Source organism: Cherax quadricarinatus, chromosome 15 (assembly GCF_038502225.1).
Source record: "Cherax quadricarinatus isolate ZL_2023a chromosome 15, ASM3850222v1, whole genome shotgun sequence".
NCBI lineage: Eukaryota > Metazoa > Arthropoda > Malacostraca > Decapoda > Parastacidae > Cherax > Cherax quadricarinatus.
The window spans coordinates 11,596,639-11,616,154 of record NC_091306.1 but is presented as its reverse complement, the minus strand read 5'-3'; the positions used below and the strand labels follow the sequence as shown (position 1 = coordinate 11,616,154).

Sequence of the window (19,516 nt, the reverse complement as noted above, 5' to 3'; positions counted from 1 at the left end):
GGCAATCCCGCACCTCCTCCTAACTTCCAAACTATGAATTCTCTGCATTATATTCACACCACACATTGCCCTCAGACATGGCATCTCCACTGCCTCCAGCCTTCTCGCTGCAACATTCATCACCCATGCTTCACGCCCATATAAGAGTGTTGGTAAAACTATACTCTCATACATTCCCCTCTTTGCCTCCAAGGACAAAGTTCTTTGTCTCCACAGACTCCTAAGTGCACCACTCACCCTTTTCCCCTCATCAATTCTATGATTCACCTCATCTTTCATAGACCCATCTGCTGACATGTCCACTCCCAAATATCTGAATACATTCACCTCCTCCATACTCTCTCTCTCCAATCTGATATCCAATCTTTCATCACCTAATCTTTTTGTTATCCTCATAACCTTACTCTTTCCTGTATTCACTTTTAATTTTCTTTTACATACCCTACCAAATTCATTAACCAACCTCTGCAACTTCTCTTCAGAATCTCCCAAGAACACAGTGTCATCAGCAAAGAGCAACTGTGACAATTCCCACTTTGTGTGATATTTTATCTTTTAACTCCACGCCTCTTGCCAAGACTCTCGCATTTACTTCTCTTACAACCCCATCTATAAATATATTAAACAACCACGGTGACATCACACATCCTTGTCTAAAGCCTACTTTTACTGGGAAATAATCTCCCTCTTTCCTACATACTCTAACTTGAGCCTCACTATCCTCGTAAAAAGCCTTCACTGCTTTCAGTAACCTACCTCCTATACCATACACCTGCAACATCTGCCACATTACCCCCCTATCCACCCTGTCATACGCCTTTTCCAAATCCATAAATGCCACAAAGACCTCTTTAGCCTTATCTAAATACTGTTCACTTATATGTTTCATTGTAAACACCTGGTCGACACACCCCCTACCTTTCCTAAAGCCTCCTTGTTTATCTGCTATCCTATTCTCTGTCTTACTCTTAATTCTTTCAATAATAACTCTACCATACACTTTACCAGGTATACTCAACAGACTTCTCCCCCTATAATTTTTGCACTCTCTTTTGTCCCCTTTGCCTTTATACAAAGGAACTATGCATGCTCTCTGCCAATCCCTAGATACCGTACCCTCTTCCATACATTTATTAAATAATAGCACCAACCACTCCAAAACTATATCCCCACCTGCTTTTAACATTTCTATCTTTATCTCATCAATCCCAGCTGCCTTACCCCCTTTCATTTTACCTACTGCCTCATGAACTTCCCCCACACTCACAACTGGCTCTTCCTCACTCTTACAAGATGTTATTCCTCCTTGCCCTATACACGAAATCACAGCTTCCCTATCTTCAGTACTAACAGCATAAAAAATAAAGTAAAAAATTAAATACCAAAGTAAAACAATAAAATAGTCATTACAAAAATATGATATTGATATTCAGTAGTAAGGTTCGACTTACATCCATTTCGACTTATGACCAGTTTGTCGGAACCAAACTCGGTCGTAAGTTGGATGGTACCTGTGTATATTTCCAACACAAAAGAAAAAAAAATCTATACACTGGATTTTGGTGTACAGGTACCATCCGACTTACAACCTAGTTAGGTTCCACCCAACTGGTCATAAGTCAAAATGGACGTAAGTCAAACCGCAGAAAATTGCCAATAGGGATACTTCAAAAATTAAATCTTAATCTTGTAAAACAATCATTCTTTTATGTTTGTTGTGGAAATCACTTCAATCCATTGATTGTTATTGACTGGTTTTCACAAAATAGGTGAATAGCTTACTTCCGAGATAATAGCCGATAATGCACACATACCCGAACTCGGGAAACATTTCCCCCCCCCCTCCCAAAAGTTGTTGTTGTTCTTCTTCTTCTTCTTCTTCTTCTTCTTCTTCTTCTTCTTCTTCTTCTTCTTCTTCTTCTTCTTCTTCTTCTTCTTCTTCTTCTTCTTCTTCTTCTTCTTCTTCTTCTTCTTCTTCTTCTTCTTCTTCTTCTTCTTCTTCTTCTTCTTCTTCTTCTTCTTCTTCTTCTTCTTCTTCTTCTTCTTCTTCTTCTTCTTCTTCTTCTTCTTCGTGTAAGCTACGAGTGTCTGTTAAAGTTTGCCCTCATGCTAGATCCATTTTCTCTCGTAAGAGCGATGAATGAAGGGATAATAAGCCTTAGAACATAAGAAAGGAGGAACACTACAGTAGGCCTGTTGGCCTACACTAGGCAGGTCCTTCACAAATCCTTATGATCAGTTTAGGAGAAACACTGTACTCTCTCCCCTCTCTCTCCCCTCTCTCTCCCCTCTCTCCCCCCTCTCTCCCCTCTCTCTCTCCCCTCTCTCTCACCCCTCTCTCCCCTCTCTCTCTCCCCTCTCTCTCTCTCTCTCACTCCCCTCTCTCTCTCTCCCCTCTCTCTCCCCTCTCTCTCTCTCTCCCCTCTCTCTCTCCCCTCTCTCTCCCCTCTCTCTCCCCTCTCTCCCCCCTCTCTCCCCTCTCTCTCCCCTCTCTCCCCTCTCTCTCTCCCCTCTCTCTCTCCCCTCTCTCTCCCCTCTCTCTCTCTCCCCTCTCTCTCTCCCCTCTCTCTCTCCCCTCTCTCTCTCTCCCCTCTCTCTCCCCTCTCTCTCCCCCCTCTCTCTCTCCCCCCCTCTCTCTCTCCCCCTCTCTCCCCCCTCTCTCTCTCCCCCCCTCTCTCTTCCCCTCTCTCTCCCCCTCTCTCTCCCCCTTCTCTCTCCCCCTCTCTCTCCCCCTCTCTCCCTCCCCTCTCTCTCTCTCCCCCTCTCTCTCCCCCTCTCTCTCTCCCCCTCTCTCTCCCCCCCTCTCCCCCCCCTCTTTTTTTTCTTTTTTTTTTTCACACAGGGTTTGACAAGGTTAAGGGTCCCTAGCTTTATTGACAAGCTATTTACAGGTTAAGGATTCCTAACTTTATTGGCAAGCTAAGAGCTGTTGCCTACATCAGCTCATTTGAAAGCATTTTTATTGTTATGAGACATACAAGTAGGGAACAGGATGAAGTTGAAGCCATCTGTGGGCCAGCATTTTCAATTGATCAACTGACTATCTCGTTGACATCATTATGCTGTACGAATGTGTTCCATACTCGAGTCATCCTGGGAATATATGATCTCAGATGGAGTGATGTTCAGGAGAAGGGTACAACCAGAGTGAAGTTGCTGCTTTCTGCCCGTCTTGTGGCATAAAAGCTTGTTTCACGCTGTCCTCGAAGTGGATCCAAGTGTGGTACTTTGACAATATTTGCCTTGTACATAACAGTAAGGCCACCCACATCCCTCCTGTGTTGAAGGCTCTGCTGAAATGATAGATCTATCCAGGATGGGTCCAGGCGAGAGATGAGACGTCTTGCTCTGTTCTCTACTCTGTCAAGCAGTCGCAGATGAGACGGGGGGCAGGCAAACCAAGAAAGTGGAGCATACTCAAGGTGTGAGCGTACTTGTGCCTCGTTCAGGATCTTGCAACCCCTACTGTCAAACAGATGCGAGATACGGCGAAGTGCTGTAAGCTTCCTGGCTGCCTTGTTTGAAAGATTTACAACATGGTTCTTCATGGTTAGTTTGGAGTCAAATTTCACCCCAACTTCTTCTAGGTGCCAACACCCTCCCATTCATCCTTACTACTGCACCAGCATTACCATCATGGTGCCTAGAGACGATCATAATTTGCGTTTTCTCAGGTGCAAATGTTACTTGCCATCTATTTCCCCAAGCTGATATAGCTCTTAGCTGGTGATTGATGTGGCTTAGAGCAGCTGGCATTTCTTCTCTTGGATAAGTGAATGTCAGTGTACAGTCGTCTGCATATGCATGTGACTCTGGGATGAGATGAAGGTCGTTGAAGTAGACATTCCATAACAATGGTCCCAGCACGCTTCCTTGTGGAACACTTGCCCCAATAGGATGTCTTGCTGATTCCGTTCCATTGAGAACTACACTTAGAGATCTACCATGAAGGTAATCACCGAGGAGACATAGCGTAGAGCCTGCAATTCCCAGTGCTTGAAGTTTCGCTAAGAAGCCCTGGTACCACACCCGGTCGAAAGCACCAGCAATGTCCAGTGCTACCACACAGCTGACTTTGGATTCATCCAGTGACTGGTGCCACTTAGTGGAGAGGTTTAACAACAGATCAGCAGCAGAGTAACCTTTCCTGAAGCCATATTGACAATCACAAAGTAGTGAGTGGTAGTCAAAAAACTCTGTCATTTGTCTTGAGATTATTGTCTCAAGGATCTTACCAGTGATTGACAGGAGTGACACTGGTCTGTAGTTGCTGATTTCTGCTCTGCTCTTCTTTTTGTGAACAGGGACTACATTTGCCTCTTTCCACAGAGAGTGCCATTTACACTGTACTAGGCAGTGCTGAAAGATGCGAGTTAGAGGTGCTGCTAGCTGGTCTGCACATCTCGGCAATCTTGGGCTCAACTTGTCTGGGCCCACAGCTTTTTCTTGGTCAAGTGATTTAAGAAGGAAATGCACCTCCTCCTGCCTTATTGTCACCACTGACAGTTTTGACACAGTTCTTGCAGCTAGCCAAGGAGGGTCCCTTGCTGGATCAGGAACTTGCATTTTGGTAGCAAAGTGTTCAGCAAAGAGGTCCGCCTTCTCTTGACTACTAGTAGAGGTGGTCCCATCCTGTCGATTTAGAGGTGGAATGAGTTCATCAGGCAGATAACCTTGTCAGTCCTTGACCAGGGACCACCAGGTTTTGGAGCCTACCCTACCTGATGCTAGCTTTCTTTTAGTGTCCACCTCCCATTTAGCAATGGCCCACTTTTGAATGTCACCCATATGTCTACAGGCTTGCCTGTGCAAGTTCCTGTTATAGGTGGTAGGATGTCTCTTATACCTTCGCCATGCTTTGTACTTAGCAGTAGCAGCCTCTCTACAACGAAGCCAAACCAAGGCTGATCCGTAGGCTTCGTCACATATTGCGGTGAGGAATGTGTTCTTTTGTAGATTAAGGATGTGTCCATTGAAGGCTTTCACTTGGTTGTCAACACCCTTGGAGAAGAGCATTCCAATCGGTGGTGGCGAGCTCAGAGCGAAGGGCTGGCCATACCTCTTTCCCATAGCCAGGTTGTGCGTGTGGACTCCTCACCTCGTTCTGTTGGGATCTTAAGTGTCGTAAAACAGCCTTGTGGTCAGATGATCCAACATAGCCGAGGGTTGACAAGTGACTATGCCTTCTGCCAGATCACTCTCTCCCCCTCTCTCTCTCCCCTCCTCCTCTCCTCCCCTCCCTCCCTCCTCCTCCCCTCTCCCTCCCCCCTCTCCCCTCCCCTCCTCTCCCCTCCTCCTCCCTCTCCTCCCCCTCTCCCCCTCTCTCCCCTCTCTCCTCCCCTCTCCCCTCTCTCCCCTCTCCCCCCTCTCTCCCCCCTCCCCCTCTCCCCTCCTCTCCCCTCTCTCCCCTCTCCTCCTCCCCCTCTCTCTCTCCCCTCTCTCCCCTCTCTCTCTCTCCCCCTCCCTCTCTCCCCCTCTCTCTCCCCTCCTCCCCTCCTCTCTCCTCCTCTCTCCTCTCCCCTCTCCCCTCCTCCTCTCTCCCTCTCCTCTCCCCCTCTCCTCTCCTCCTCCTCCTCTCTCCTCCCTCTCTCTCCTCCCCTCTCCTCTCTCCTCCCCTCCTCTCCTCCTCCTCCTCCTCCTCTCTCTCCTCCTCCTCTCCTCCTCCTCCTCCTCCTCCTCCTCCTCTCTCCTCTCTCCTCCTCCTCCTCTCTCCTCCTCCCCCATAAGCTACAAGTGTCTATTGCCGTTTGCTCTTGTGCTAGCTCCATTTTCTCTCATAAGAGTGACGAAAGAAAGGATAATAAGCCTTATGGTTAGTTTAGGAGAAACATTGTGCACAAGCAAGCAGTTGTTTATTTCCGTGAACTTTTGCAGCTAGTACACGAGAAAGAAAGGTTACGAAAACTATGGCTTGGGTAGCATAAAAAATAGGTTGAGCATATGTATATTGATGGATGGGTTTGAGTAGGCATGCCCAGTTTGGGCCAACAGGCCTGCTGCAGTGTTCCTCCTTTCTTATGTAATAGAGAAGGGACACTGAAACATGCCTTCTCAATTCCATCCATATACATTTGCCCAACCTAGTTTTTATGCTACCCAAACCATAGCTTTCGTAACCTTTCTTTCTCAGGTATCAGCTGTGAATGTTCTCAGAAATTGTTGATATTAGTGTCGGCTGTTCTCTCTTGCTTGTGTTAGCACTTCTACCCAGAAGGTTCCTGTAATTCAACATCACAGTTATTTTAATGATTTTATTATTTTTGTATCTCATTTTTTACTTTTTTTGCTGTTAGTACTGTATCTTATACTGTAAGGTTTAGAAGAAACACTGTTCACGACACAAACAGTTGTTTATTTCCAAGAACATTTGCATAAAAAACATTATGTTCAAATTCACTTCGAATGTAAGAAAATACACGAACAGAAAAGTACAGTTGAAGTAAATGGTATAAAATACCAACACAATGGTAAAATAAACACATACGCAGTATGTGATCCTTTATTGACTACGTATTTATAGGAAGGAGTTGGGTGGATAATGCTGAGAGAGGCTGAATCTGAGTGGGACTTGCACATGAGTAAATAGTTATCAAAGAGGAAATAGTATGGTGATACCGACAAGATGTGGAAAAAGACACCATGTCTCGGAACTTCAGGAGGATTTAGACAAACTCAATTCATGGTCAGAAAAGTGGCAGATGCAGTTCAATGTAGATAAATGTAAAGTTCTTAAACTTGGAAATATTCATAACTCTAGCACCTACCAGCTTAATAATGTTGAACTTAGCCGTACAGAATGCGAAAAGGATTTGAGGGTTATGGTAAGCAGCAACTTTAAACCGACAGCAATGCCTAAGCATACATAATAAGGCAAATAGATTACTGGGATTTATATCAAGAAGTGTAGATGAATGTTTCAGAGAACCGACGTGTTGATTAATTAGACACGTGCAACACTTGGGTATCTCCAATGACGAAATGCTTTGCCACACAGTGGCTTCATCAGTCCATACAAAGCAGAATGGTGAAGAACAGGAGGAGTTTGAGGTAGTCAGTCCCTCAGCCTTGAGTCGATGTAGTCAGTCCATCAATCTTGAAAAACTCCATTCAGAGATCCTGCTGGTTTGTTCCGAGAACAGGTCTCCTACCACTATCAAAATCTGACTGCAGTAGAAGTAGTATGTTACATCTAAATTTCTTCTATCAGATATTTTGTTCTTTATATCCAGAATCTGTTATATCAGTTTTATTTTTTCTCACTAAAACTTTGCTTATAGGAATGGAGTGTAAGTGATGAACAAGCTGAAGAAGACAATGACAGTAATTCTGTGGTAGCAGAGTCATCTTTAGACCGCCTAGCCTGTGGTCTTGGTGGTAAAACTGTATTGCCACACATAAATGCAACATTATCCCAGATGTTACAGAGTGATAACTGGAAGTGTCGACATGCTGCACTAATGGCAATATCAGCTGTTGGAGAGGGATGCCATAAACAAATGGAAGGGATGTTACCACAGGTATGTAGTGAACGGCTGGTATTTACTACTGTCACTAGCACTGCAGAATTTTCACTCAGACCTGAACTGCCCATTTATGGGCTCAGCCCTTATTGCAAGGTCCTCTTAATAGCTTCGAAGTAGTTATTGCGAGTTGATTGATGTGAGTTTGACGGTGTTGTCCTGGCCCAGGTCTTTTTGGGTTGGTGACCCGAAAAAGTTCACTTGGTGCTTGTCAGGGATTAAAGTATAATTTCATAATTCATATCTATTTTTACCACAGTTTAAGAATGCCTTTGCTTTAGTTTTCACCATTGTACATAATTATTTCTTTAAATTTTTAAAGATATTGGGTTTTGAAATTTATTGTCGGTAACCTCTTTTGTGACTTCTTAAATAAGCATATTTAAGCATTAGATAAAAATATTAATTTATTCATAAAATAGATTAGCATCTACTTTTGATAAGTAATAAGGGCTCTGTTTATATAGTTTAAAGCAGTGAGTGCATCTTATGAAAATACTGTACTCATATATTTTAATTTGTTAAAAAGTTTTTTTGGGCAGATGTTCAGGTGGGTAAAGGTAGAAAGTTGAAGTGAATATAGGTAAGAATAAGGTGATGAGGGTATCAAACGATTTAGATAGAGAAAAATTGGATATCACATTGGAGGGAGGGAGTATGGAAAAAGTGAATGTTTTCAGATATTTGAGAGTTGATTTGTCAGAAGATGGGTTTATGAAGGGTGAGGTAAACCATAGAATTGATGAAAGAGAAAAGTGGTGCATTGAGATATCTGTAGAAATAAAGAACATTATCCATGGAGGCAAAGAAGGGAATGTACGAGAGTATAGTGGTACCAACACACTTATATGGGTGTGAAGCATGGGTTGTAAGTGCTGCAGCGAGTAGGAGGCTGGAGGCATTGGAGATGTCATGTCTAAGGGCAGTGTGTGGTGTAAATATTATGCAGAGAATTTGTAGTGTGGAAATTAGGAGGTGTGAAGTTACTAAAAGTATTAGAGGGCTGAAGAGGGGCTGTTGAGGTGGTTTGGTCATTTAGAGAGAATGCAACAAATTAGAATGACTTGGAGAGCATATAAATCTATTGGGGAAGGAAGGCTGGGTAGGGGTCATCCCTGAAACGATTGGAGGGAGGAGGTTTTGTGGGTAAGGGGCTTGGATTTCTAGCAAGCATATGTGAACGTGTTAGGTAGGAGTGAGTGGATTTTGGGACCTGACAAGCTGTTGGAGTGTGAGCAGAGTAATATTTTGTGAAGGGATTTAGGGAAACTGGTTATCTGGACTCGAGCCCTGGAAATGGGAAGTACAGTGCCTGCACTTTAAAGGAGGGGTGTAAGATATTGGCAGTTTGGAGGTACATCTAAACTGTCGTATCTGAGCGCCTCTGCAAAGACACTGATTTTGTTAGTGATGGTAAAAGTGTTGAATGATAAAGAAAGTTTTTCTTTCTTTCTTTCTTTCTTTCTTTTTTCTTTCTTTCTTTTTTTTCTTTCTTTCTTTCTTTCTTTCTTTCTTTCTTTCTTTCTTTCTTTCTTTCTATTTCTTTCTTTCTTTCTTTCTTTCTATTTCTTTCTTTCTTTCTATTTCTTTCTTTCTTTCTATTTCTTTCTTTCTTTCTATTTCTTTCTTTCTTTCTATTTCTTTCTTTCTTTCTATTTCTTTCTATTTCAGTTTGGGTATTTTCTATCTTATATGTGACTGTTGAAAAAATGTTGTATTCTAACTTCAAAAACAGTGATAAAGTCCAAAGAGGGTAGAAAGTGTTAATTATGAGTATTTTTTTGTTGAGGGATTTGCCTTTCTTTTTGGTCATGACCTGCTGGTGGGAAGAATTCGTTCCACTTTAGAAAAAAAAAAAAAAACTTTCTTATGTTGGAAATGTTTATCATTTGTTTCCTCCACAGATTATGGATGCAGTAATTAGATTTCTACAAGATCCTCATCCCAGAGTTCGTTATGCTGCTTGTAATGCAATTGGTCAGATGGCAACAGACTTTGCACCCATTTTTCAGAAAAAGTTTCATGAAATGGTTGTTCCAGGGCTTTTGCATGTCATGGATGACGGTGTAAATCCACGTGTTCAGGTTAGATTTTTTTTCATGCTATTTTTTGATTCTCTGGTAATAAAAATATTATTGTTGTATATGTTGACTTCTCACAAACAAGTGCCAGAATTTGTGTTGTTTAATGATGAAAGATGTGTGGAAAGTGAAGAGAAAGATTGTTAATAAATCATCCTAGTTCAGTAAAAACAGTGACAGAAGTAAGTGATAAAGGTTGGGCTTTCTGGCACAAGCAATAAAAAAAAGCTTGAGATGTGGGTCATATACTTGGTTTTTTAGTGACTTAAGTTAGTCAACTGTTAGCTGAATAATGAATTTCACTGAAAATATAGAATGCTAAAGTATAATAGTAAAAGTTTGTTTCTAGATATATTAGACAACTCAAGTCAGCTAGATGGGTGCCAACTGTCAACAGGCACCTTAAACTTATCATTTGTGCAAAATGTGGGTGGATCGACACAGTGATGTAAATCGATATATTAGAAAATATAGAACAAATAAAACTATAGAATCATGGGAAGGGGAGGAAGAGTGGCAAATGTAACTCAGGGCTCTTAGCCACTTGCAAATACAGTGGACCCCCAACTTACGATATTAATCCATTCCTGAGTGCCCATTGTAAGACGAAATGATCGTAGGTTGAATTAATTTTCCCCATAAGAAATAATGGAAATCAAATAAATCCGTTCCTGACACCCCAGAGTATGAAAAAAAAAATTTAACACATGAAATACACATTTTCCTACACAAACAAACAAGGAGACATGCATAATACTGTATATTATTGTGTAATGAACAATAAATGACACCTTTATTGAAGATCTGCTGATATGGGATGGGAGGAGGGGAGGTGATGTAGGTAATTTTTTGGAAGGGGAATCCCCTTCCATGAGGACTTTAGGTAGAATATCCTTTTCTGGAGTTACTTCCCTTCTTCTTTTAATGCCACTGGGAACAACTTGTCACTGGACGTCTGTCGCACCAAAAATCTTCCAATAGAGCTCTGTACCTCTCGTTCCTTTAAGAGTTTTCTAAAGTGGTTCACAACATTGTCATTGTACAGGTTGCCAACACAGCTTGCAATAGCTGTGAGAGTGGTTTTCATCCATAAAGGTTTGCACTTCAAGCCACTTTTCACATTTCCTTAATCTTTGAAGTAGGCAACTTCTTCAGTTTCTCTCCCTTCCTCTGAAGCAGTTTCCTCAGGTCTGGCCTCTTGCTGTTGCAGATGCTCTTGCAGCTCGTCAGTGGTTAGTTCTTCATCGTCCTCCACCAACTCTTCCACATCTTCCCCACTAACCTCCAACCCTAAGGACTTCCCCAATGCCACAATAGATTCCACAACTGGCATAGGCTCCCGAGGACCTGCCTAGTATGGGCCAACAGGCCCATACTAGGCATGTTCTTAAGGTCCAATTTCTTTTCCAGGAGGTAATTTTTCACAGTGGGGGCAAATACATGGTGAAACCAGTCATAGAAAAAGTCCCTAGTGACCCATGCTTTACTGTTGGCCCTCCACATCACACACAAATTAGCCTTGAGGACATTGTTTTTCCTGAACACACTGGGAGTTTGAGTGATAAACCAATAAAGGTTTCACTTTGTAATCACCACTAGCATTACCACACAACAAGAGAGTAAGCCTGTCTTTCATAGGCTTATGTCCTGGGAGTGCCTTTTCCTCCTGAGTTATGTAGGTCCTGTTTGGCATTTTCTTCCAAAATAGGCCTGTTTTGTCATAATTAAACACTTGTCCAGGTTTCAATTCTTCACTATCTGTGTGCTCCTTGAATTCCTTCACATATTTTTCAGCCTCTTTTTGGTCTGAACTGGCAGCCTCACCATGCCTTATCACACTATGTATGCCACTATGATTCTTAAATCTCTCAAACCAACATTTGTTGGCCTTAAATTCACTCACAGCACCACTAGTTGCAGGCATTTTTTTATTTAAATCGTCATGCAACTGCCTTGCCTTTTCACATATGATCGCTTGAGAGATGCTATCTCCTGATACCTGTTTTTTGTTTATCCACACCAGTAACAGTCTCTCAACATTTTCAAGCACTTGCAATCTGTGTTTCGTGAAGATACTTGCACCTTTTGCAACAACAGCTTCCTTGATTGCCTGTTTGTTGGCCAGGATAGTAGATATGATTGATTGGGGTTTGTTGTACAACCTGGCCAGCTCAGAGGCACGCACTCCACTTTCATACTTATTCACTACCTCCTTCATTTCAGTAGTAATTTTCACCCTTTTTTATCACAGGGTTGGCACTAGAAGCTTTCTTTGGGCCGATGGTGGCTTATTTAGCAGTTAGAAGCACTTAAAAATAGAAAATCAAATCTATGTGTGGGAGCGACCGCTCTGGCTTGTAAACAATGGCACACTAACTGAAGGCAGGCCAGCTGAGGCACACTCAGGCCACACAGACACGTGGATGTGTACCGGACGAATGCTGTAGGTCGAGTTTTTCAACGTACATCGGGGTCAAATTTTTACGCTTAAACGCATCGTAGGTTGGGGACATCATACGTCGGGGTTCCACTGTATTATACAGTGAACTCCTGGTATTCGATATTAATCCGTTCCTGAGAGCTCATCGAATACCGATAATATCGAAAACCGAATCAATTTTCCTCATAAGAAATAATGGAAATCAAATTTATTCGTGCAAGACACCCAAAAGTATGAAAAAAAAAAATTTACTACATGAAATATTAAGCTGAATGCAATAGAATAATTACAATAACAATAAAATAATTGACACTTACCTTTAATGAAGATCTGGTGATGATTGATGGGATGGGAGGAGGGGAGAGGTGTTAGTGTTTAGAAGGGGAATCCCCTTCCATTAGGACTTGAGGTAGCAAGTCCTTTTCTGGGGTTACTTCCCTTCTTTTAATGTCACTAGGACCAGCTTGAGAGTCACTGGACTTCTGTCGCACAACATAACTGGCAGCCTCACCATGCCTAATCACACTATGTATGCCACTACAATTCTTAAATCTTTCAAACCAACCTTTGCTGGCCTTAAATTCACTCACATCACCACTAGTTGCAGGCAACTGCCTAGCCTTTTCACAAATGATTGCTTGAGAGATGCTCTCTCCTGCTATCTGTTTTTCATTTATCCACACCAGTAATAATCTCTCAACATTTTCTAACACTTGCGGTCGCTGTTTTCGTAATCACAGTTGCACCTTTTGCAAGAACAGCTTCCTTGATTGCTGTTTTCCTGGTCACTATAGTAGAGATGGTTGATTGGGGTTTATTATACAACCTGACCAGCTCTGACACACGCACTCCACTTTCGTACTTTGCAATTATCTCTTTCTTCATTTCATAAGTCATTAGTGACTTTTTTCTCGAAGGGTTGGCACTAGAAGCTTTCTTGGGGCCCATAGTGACTTATTTTGCAGAAACAAGCACCAAACACTGATAATATGGATAATATGAAATGTATCAAATGTATCCTTAGATGCGTGCGCACTGGCTGACTTGTAAACACTGGCACACATGGGGCAGTTCAGACCACACGTGGACAGGTCTCGTACGAATCGTATCGAATACCGGGTTTTCAATCGAATACCGAGGAAAATTTTTTGCGATATAATGCATCGAATACCGGGGTCCACTGTATATAAACTTAATGAAAGTTCTATTGGCAGGAGTAAGACTTCCAGGTAAAACTGCATTAAATTTTTGAGCTGTGTGGTACTGGAAAACCCATCCACAAAATTATGGTAGATAATCTAGTGATTGGTTATTCAGTGTTTAACATTATCCTGTAACCTTGGTATATCCAGCACTTACTGATAATTCTGATAAGGAATACACAAAAACGACCATAAAAGTGTCCATCCAGTGTGATTGCTCCTAAGAATTGAAATGATAGTACACTAAACCCCTCTCATAAGGCATGAGTAATGTTAATGAAAAATTGCATGTACAACATAAGGAAAAATTAAGGGTATGTTCCAGATGCCTCAAAAATTTATTAACAAAATTTTTGCTATCTTACTAGGTAAAAATTACTACACTAAACTTGTTTCACATTGTGAAAGTTAAGACACACGTGCAACATTTGGTTATCTTTATTGTAGATGCTTTGCCATCCAGTGGCTTTATCAATACAGATTCTAGGACATAAGAAGAAGACGCATTGAACTACAGTGGAACCTCAAATATCGAACTTTCTTTGTTCCAGACGGCTGTTCGAGTGCCATTACCGAACAAATTTATTCCCATCAGGAATAATGTAAATTAGATAAGTTCATTTCAGACCCTCAAATGTACGCTTATAAAAACACTTACAAAAATACACTTACATAATTGGTTAAGTGCTTTTAGAAATATATATTTGATATTAGCAGTTTGGAGGGATATGTTGTGTATCTTTATACATATATGCTTCTAAACTGTTGTGTTCTGAGCACCTCTGCAAAAACATTGATTATGTGTGAGTGAGGTGAAAGTGTTGAATGATGATGAAAGTATTTTCTTTTTGGGGATTTTCTTTCTTTTTGGGCCACCCTGCCTCGGTGGGAGACGGCCAACTTGAGAAAAAAAAATTTGAGGGTCTGAAATGCACTAATCTAATTTACATTATTCCTGATGGGAATAAATTTGTTCGGTAACGGCACTCAATCAGCCGTCTGGAACAAAGAAAGTTCAATATTTGAGGTTCCACTGTATATACAAAAGATAATGTAATCAGTCCCTCAGCCTTGGAGTTGGTGTTGCACATGTGTCTTAACTTTCATCTTGTTGTTATTTCATACCTTTCTTGCACTTACTTCACATTGTTAGCAGTTACTTAAAACATTTGAAATAGGAAGGTTTTGTGTGAGTCTGTTTGGCTGATTTGGTACATCTCAACATCATTAAAGTAAACCTGCATTTCCTCACCAAATTGTAGCAAGTGAGGATTTTTTCCACACTTATATCTAGCAAATATGTATATAAATATAAGTGCATTTGAAAAAGTACTAACTTAGAAAAATGCAGTAATCTTGTAATAAAATGTTGAGACTGTATGGGAGCAGTGGAGATCTGCTTTGGCTCACCTTCATGTGATCTGTTCTTGAAGGGTCCATAATGTTATGTTTAGTGAAGGAGAGCATAAGAAGTTTTACACAACATTTTGGTCAAAGCAGAGCCTCACATTACAGGGGATTGAGGAAGTTGATGTGTGTCTCCATCTATATTTCTTGTTTCATTAGTCTGCTCTGAGACTGAGTACTTCCTGACATCCCTGTGATTAATCTGTCTTAATTTCCAGCTGTGTGCCCAAGTACCTTTTTCCTGCCTGTCCCAGTCTTCCCTATTATTTCCTCTTTAGAACTGTATGTTATGTCTCTTAGTCCATCTGTCCTCTAAGGTCATCAGATTTAATCCCTTTAGCCTTTATAAATAGCTCATACCCCTTTGCTCTGGATAGTCTCATTTCTTGCTTCGGCACTTTTTCTGGTTTCATAACATGCTTCCTTAGGTGTGAGTTCCATACTGGTGCTTCATACACAAAGATGGATCTGACATATGTTGTGTAGTGCTTGGAATGATTCCCTGTTGAGAATTCTGAAGGCCACTCTGATTTCTCAGGTCAGCATTGACAGCAGAGGTTATTTGGTTGATGTGAGCCTCTGGTGATATACTAGGCACTATGCTCTTTCTTATTTTTTCCTCATTCTTTTTCTTTATCACTTTCTATTTTTCTATCTATCTTTCTCTCTTTTCTCTTTCTTTTTCTTTTTTATCTCATTCTATATCTTTCTTTTCTCTCTAAAAATAAAACATATAGGCTGTTAACCTTGTACATGAAATTTTCACTTTAAACAGGCTCATGCAGGGGCAGCTCTTGTGAACTTCTCAGAAGTGTGTCCGAAGAATATCCTCACTACATATCTGCCTACAATTATTGCTAAATTGGAGAGCATTCTTGCTGCAAAGTTCAAAGAGGTAAGGATATATATATATATAAAGATTTTAATTGTGATCTTTTCATTCTTGATAAATGAATAGTGCAACGTATTAACTGTTTTGCATCAGGGTAGTATACCCCGAAGAAAGAAATTTCTGCATCATCACTCTTCCTAGATGTCTGTTTACTTCTGTAAAGACACCACAGTTCATATTGAACTAACATCCTCGCCTATTCTTCAACATGCAAACATTTCACTTTCACTTCCAGAACACAAATGTAGCTAACTAGTTTCTGAATCACTTCATAGATGTTACACATATTAATCACAATCTAACAGTGTGAGGCCTGGTAACAGACCAGACTGTGGTGGGCATTGATCCCCAAAACTCTCTCCAGATTTTTTTTTTTTCACAGCTGTTTCCCATCGAGGCAGGGTGACCCAAAAAGAAAGAAAGAAAAACTTTTGTCATCATTCAACACTTTCATCATCACTCATACATAATCACTGTTTTAGCAGAGGTGCTCAGACATGACGGTTTAGACGTCCCTCCAAACTGCCAATATCCCAAACCCCTCCTTTAAAGTGCAGGCATTGTACCTCCCATTTCCAGGACTCAAGTCTCGCTAACTGGTTTTCATAAACCCCTTCACAAAATATTACCCTGCTCACACTCCAACAGCTAGTCAGGTCCCAAAAACCATTTGTCTCCATTCACTCCTATCTAACACACTCAAGCAAGCTTGCTGGAAGTCCAAGCCCCTTGTCCACAAAACCTCCTTTACCCCCTTCCCTCCCTCCAACCTAATCAAGGACGACCCCAACCCCGCTTTCCTTCCTTGACAGATTTATATGCTCTCCATGTCATTCTGCTTTGATCCATTCTCTCTAAATGACCAAACCACCTCAACAACCCCTCTTTAGCCCTCTGACTAATACTTTTATTAACTCCACACCTAATTTCCACACTCCAAATTTTCTGTATAATATTTACACCACACACTGGCCTTAGACAGGACATCTCCACTGCCTCCAACTGCCTCTTCACTGCAGCATTTACAACACAAGCTTCACACCTATATAAGAGAGTTGGTACCACTATACTTTCATACATTCCCTTCTTTGCCTCCATAGATAACGTTTTTTTATTTTTTTTGTCTCCCCACATACCTCAGCTCACCACTTCGCTTTTTTCCTTCATCAATTCTATGGTTAACTTCATCCTTGAAAACCCATCCACTGACACGTCAGCTCCCAAATATCTGAAAACATTCACTTCTTCCATACTCCCTCTCTCCAGTGTGATATCCAATTTTTCTTTCTAAATAGTTAGATATCCTCATCACCTTAATCTTATCTATGTTCACTTTCAACTTTCTACCTTTATACACCCTACCAAGCTTATCAACTAACCTTTGCAACTATTCTTTGGAATCTCCCATAAGCACAGTATCATCAGCAAAAAGTAACTGTGTCAACTCCCATTTTGTATTTTATTCTCCATAATTTAATCCCACCCCTCTCCCCAACACCCTAGCATTTACTTCTTTTACTACCCCATCTATAAATATATTAAACAACCATGGTGACATTACACATCCCTGTCTAAGACCTACTTTTACCGGGAAGTAGTCTCCCTCTCTTCTACACACCCTAACCTGAGCCTCGCTATCTTCATAAAAACTTTACAGCATTTAGTAACTTACTACCTATTCCATATACTTGCAACATCTGCCACATTGCTCCTCTATCCACTCTACCATATGCCTTTTTTAAATCTATGAATGCAGTGAAAACTTCTCTATCTTTACCTAAATACTGTTCACATATATGCTTCAATGTAAACACTTGATCTACACATCCCCTACCCACTCTAAAGCCTCCTTGCTCATCCAAAATCCTACTGTCATACCTCTTAATATTTCAGTAATAACCCTACCGAACACTTTTCCTGGTATACTCAGTAAATTTAAAGATTGGATATCAGATTGGAGGGAGAGAGTATGGAGGAGGTGAATGTATTCAGATATTTGGGAATGGATGGGTCTATGAAGGATGAGGTGAATCATAGAATTGATGAGGGGAAAAGGGTGAGTGGTGCACTTAGGAGTCTGTGGAGACAAAGAACTTTGTCCTTGGAGGCAAAGAGGGGAATGTATGAGAGTATAGTTTTACCAACGCTCTTATATGGGTGTGAAGCATGGGTGATGAATGTTGCAGTGAGGAGAAGGCTGGAGGCAGTGGAGATGTCATGTCTGAGGGCAATGTGTGGTGTGAATATAATGCAGAGAATTCGTAGTTTGGAAGATAGGAGGAGTGCGGGATTACAAAACTGTTGTCCAGAGGGCTGAGGAAGGGTTGTTGAGGTGGTTCGGACATGTAGAGAGAATGGAGTGAAACAGAATGACTTCAAGAGTGTATCAGTCTGTAGTGGAAGGAAGGCGGGGTAGGTCGCCTAGGAAAGGTTAGAGGAGGGGTAAAGGAGGTTTTGTGTGCGGAGGGCTTGGACTTCCAGCAGGCGTGTTTGATAGGAGTGAATGGAGACAAGTGGTTTTTAATACTTGACGTGCTGTTGGAGTGTGAGCAAAGTAACATTTATGAAGGGGTTCAGGGAAACCGGCAGGCCGGACTTGAGTCCTGGAGATGGGAAGTACAGTGCCTGCACTCTGAAGGGGGGGTGTTAATGTTGCAGTTTAAAAACCGTAGTGTAAAGCACCCTTCTGGCAAGACAGTGATGGAGTGAATGATGGTGAAAGTTTTTCTTTTTCGGGCCACCCTGCCTTGGTGGGAATCGGCCAGTGTGATAAAAAAAAAATTTTTTTTTACAATCTCTCTTGTTCCCCTTCTCTTTATAGAAAGGGACATACAAGCTCTCTGCTAGTCCCTAGGTACCTTCCCCTCTTTCATACATTTATTAAAAAAAAAATACCAACCACTCCAACACTATAACCTCCCCTGCTTTTAACATTTCTGTCACGATCTCATCAGTTCCAGCTGCTTTACCCCTTTCATTCTGCGTAATGCCTCACGCACCTCCTCCACACTCACATCCTGCTCTTCTGCACTCCTAAAAGATGTTATACCTCCCTGACCAGTGCATAAAATTGCCCTCCCTTTCTTCATCGACATTTAACCTTTTGACTGTCGGAACCCCAAATCCTGAAGTCTCTCCTGGTGTCGAAAAATTTTTTGGGAAATTTTTTTTTTTTTTTCTTATGAAATGATAAAGAATCTTTAACCAATGGTAATGATACCAAAAGTACAAAATTTGCTCGAAAACGTACAGAATTACACTCCCGCGAAGTTAGCGATCTCGGCATTATATACACATCGGCGATTTTGCCGAATTTGAGCCCTATTTTCAGCCAATTCCATTGTTCCAGTCAATGAAACTCATAGCTATTTCTTTAAAACTCCATTTTTTTCTATCAATTGAGTACAAGAAACTGTCCATTTATCGATTTCAACTACCCAATCAAGTGGTCAGAATTTGGCCAATTTCACGCAAATTAAAAAAATGCCAATTTCAAAATAGGGTCCAGAATAAACAATGCAGACATTCTTGGCACTAAAATAACATTTCATCTGTTCATTAGTCATGTCTCCAGGCCCCTCTTATATTACTCTTGGTTTCTATTTTGATTTTTTATATACACAAAAAATAGAAGATTTACTGTTATGCAGTCTACTGCATTATTGCAAAATGGTGTAAATAATATCAGTGCACTAGTGAAAATATTAGACTCCTCAGTCGATGTGTATTGGACCTGTGGTATGATTTGCTTACTCTTGAGCATTGGTAAAAGTCGAACATTTCCGCTACTTTGAGCTCAATTTCTAGGTCATTTTCATCGTGAAACTAATCAAAATCATCTCTTTCTGTAATATGTCTTCCATTCTATCAAATGAGACCAAGAAAATGAGAATATATCCATAAATACTATAGGAAAATACACCTCAAAGTCGATGTTTTAATCCAAAAACACTTTTTCTCTCATGCACTGCCTG

The 19,516-nt window shown here is 41.1% G+C and overlaps 1 protein-coding gene across 1 annotated transcript in view; it reads left to right on the top strand.

Annotated features, from left to right (window-relative positions):
* Karybeta3 (karyopherin beta 3) overlaps window positions 1-19,516 on the top strand; it is a 173,970-nt gene that overhangs the window by 70,436 nt on the left and 84,018 nt on the right. Inside the window, exons 7-9 of the mRNA XM_070085160.1 lie at window positions 7,278-7,517; window positions 9,425-9,604; window positions 15,426-15,545. Of these exons, the coding sequence (XP_069941261.1) occupies window positions 7,278-7,517; window positions 9,425-9,604; window positions 15,426-15,545 (540 nt within the window). The remainder of the gene's footprint in view (window positions 1-7,277; window positions 7,518-9,424; window positions 9,605-15,425; window positions 15,546-19,516) is intronic.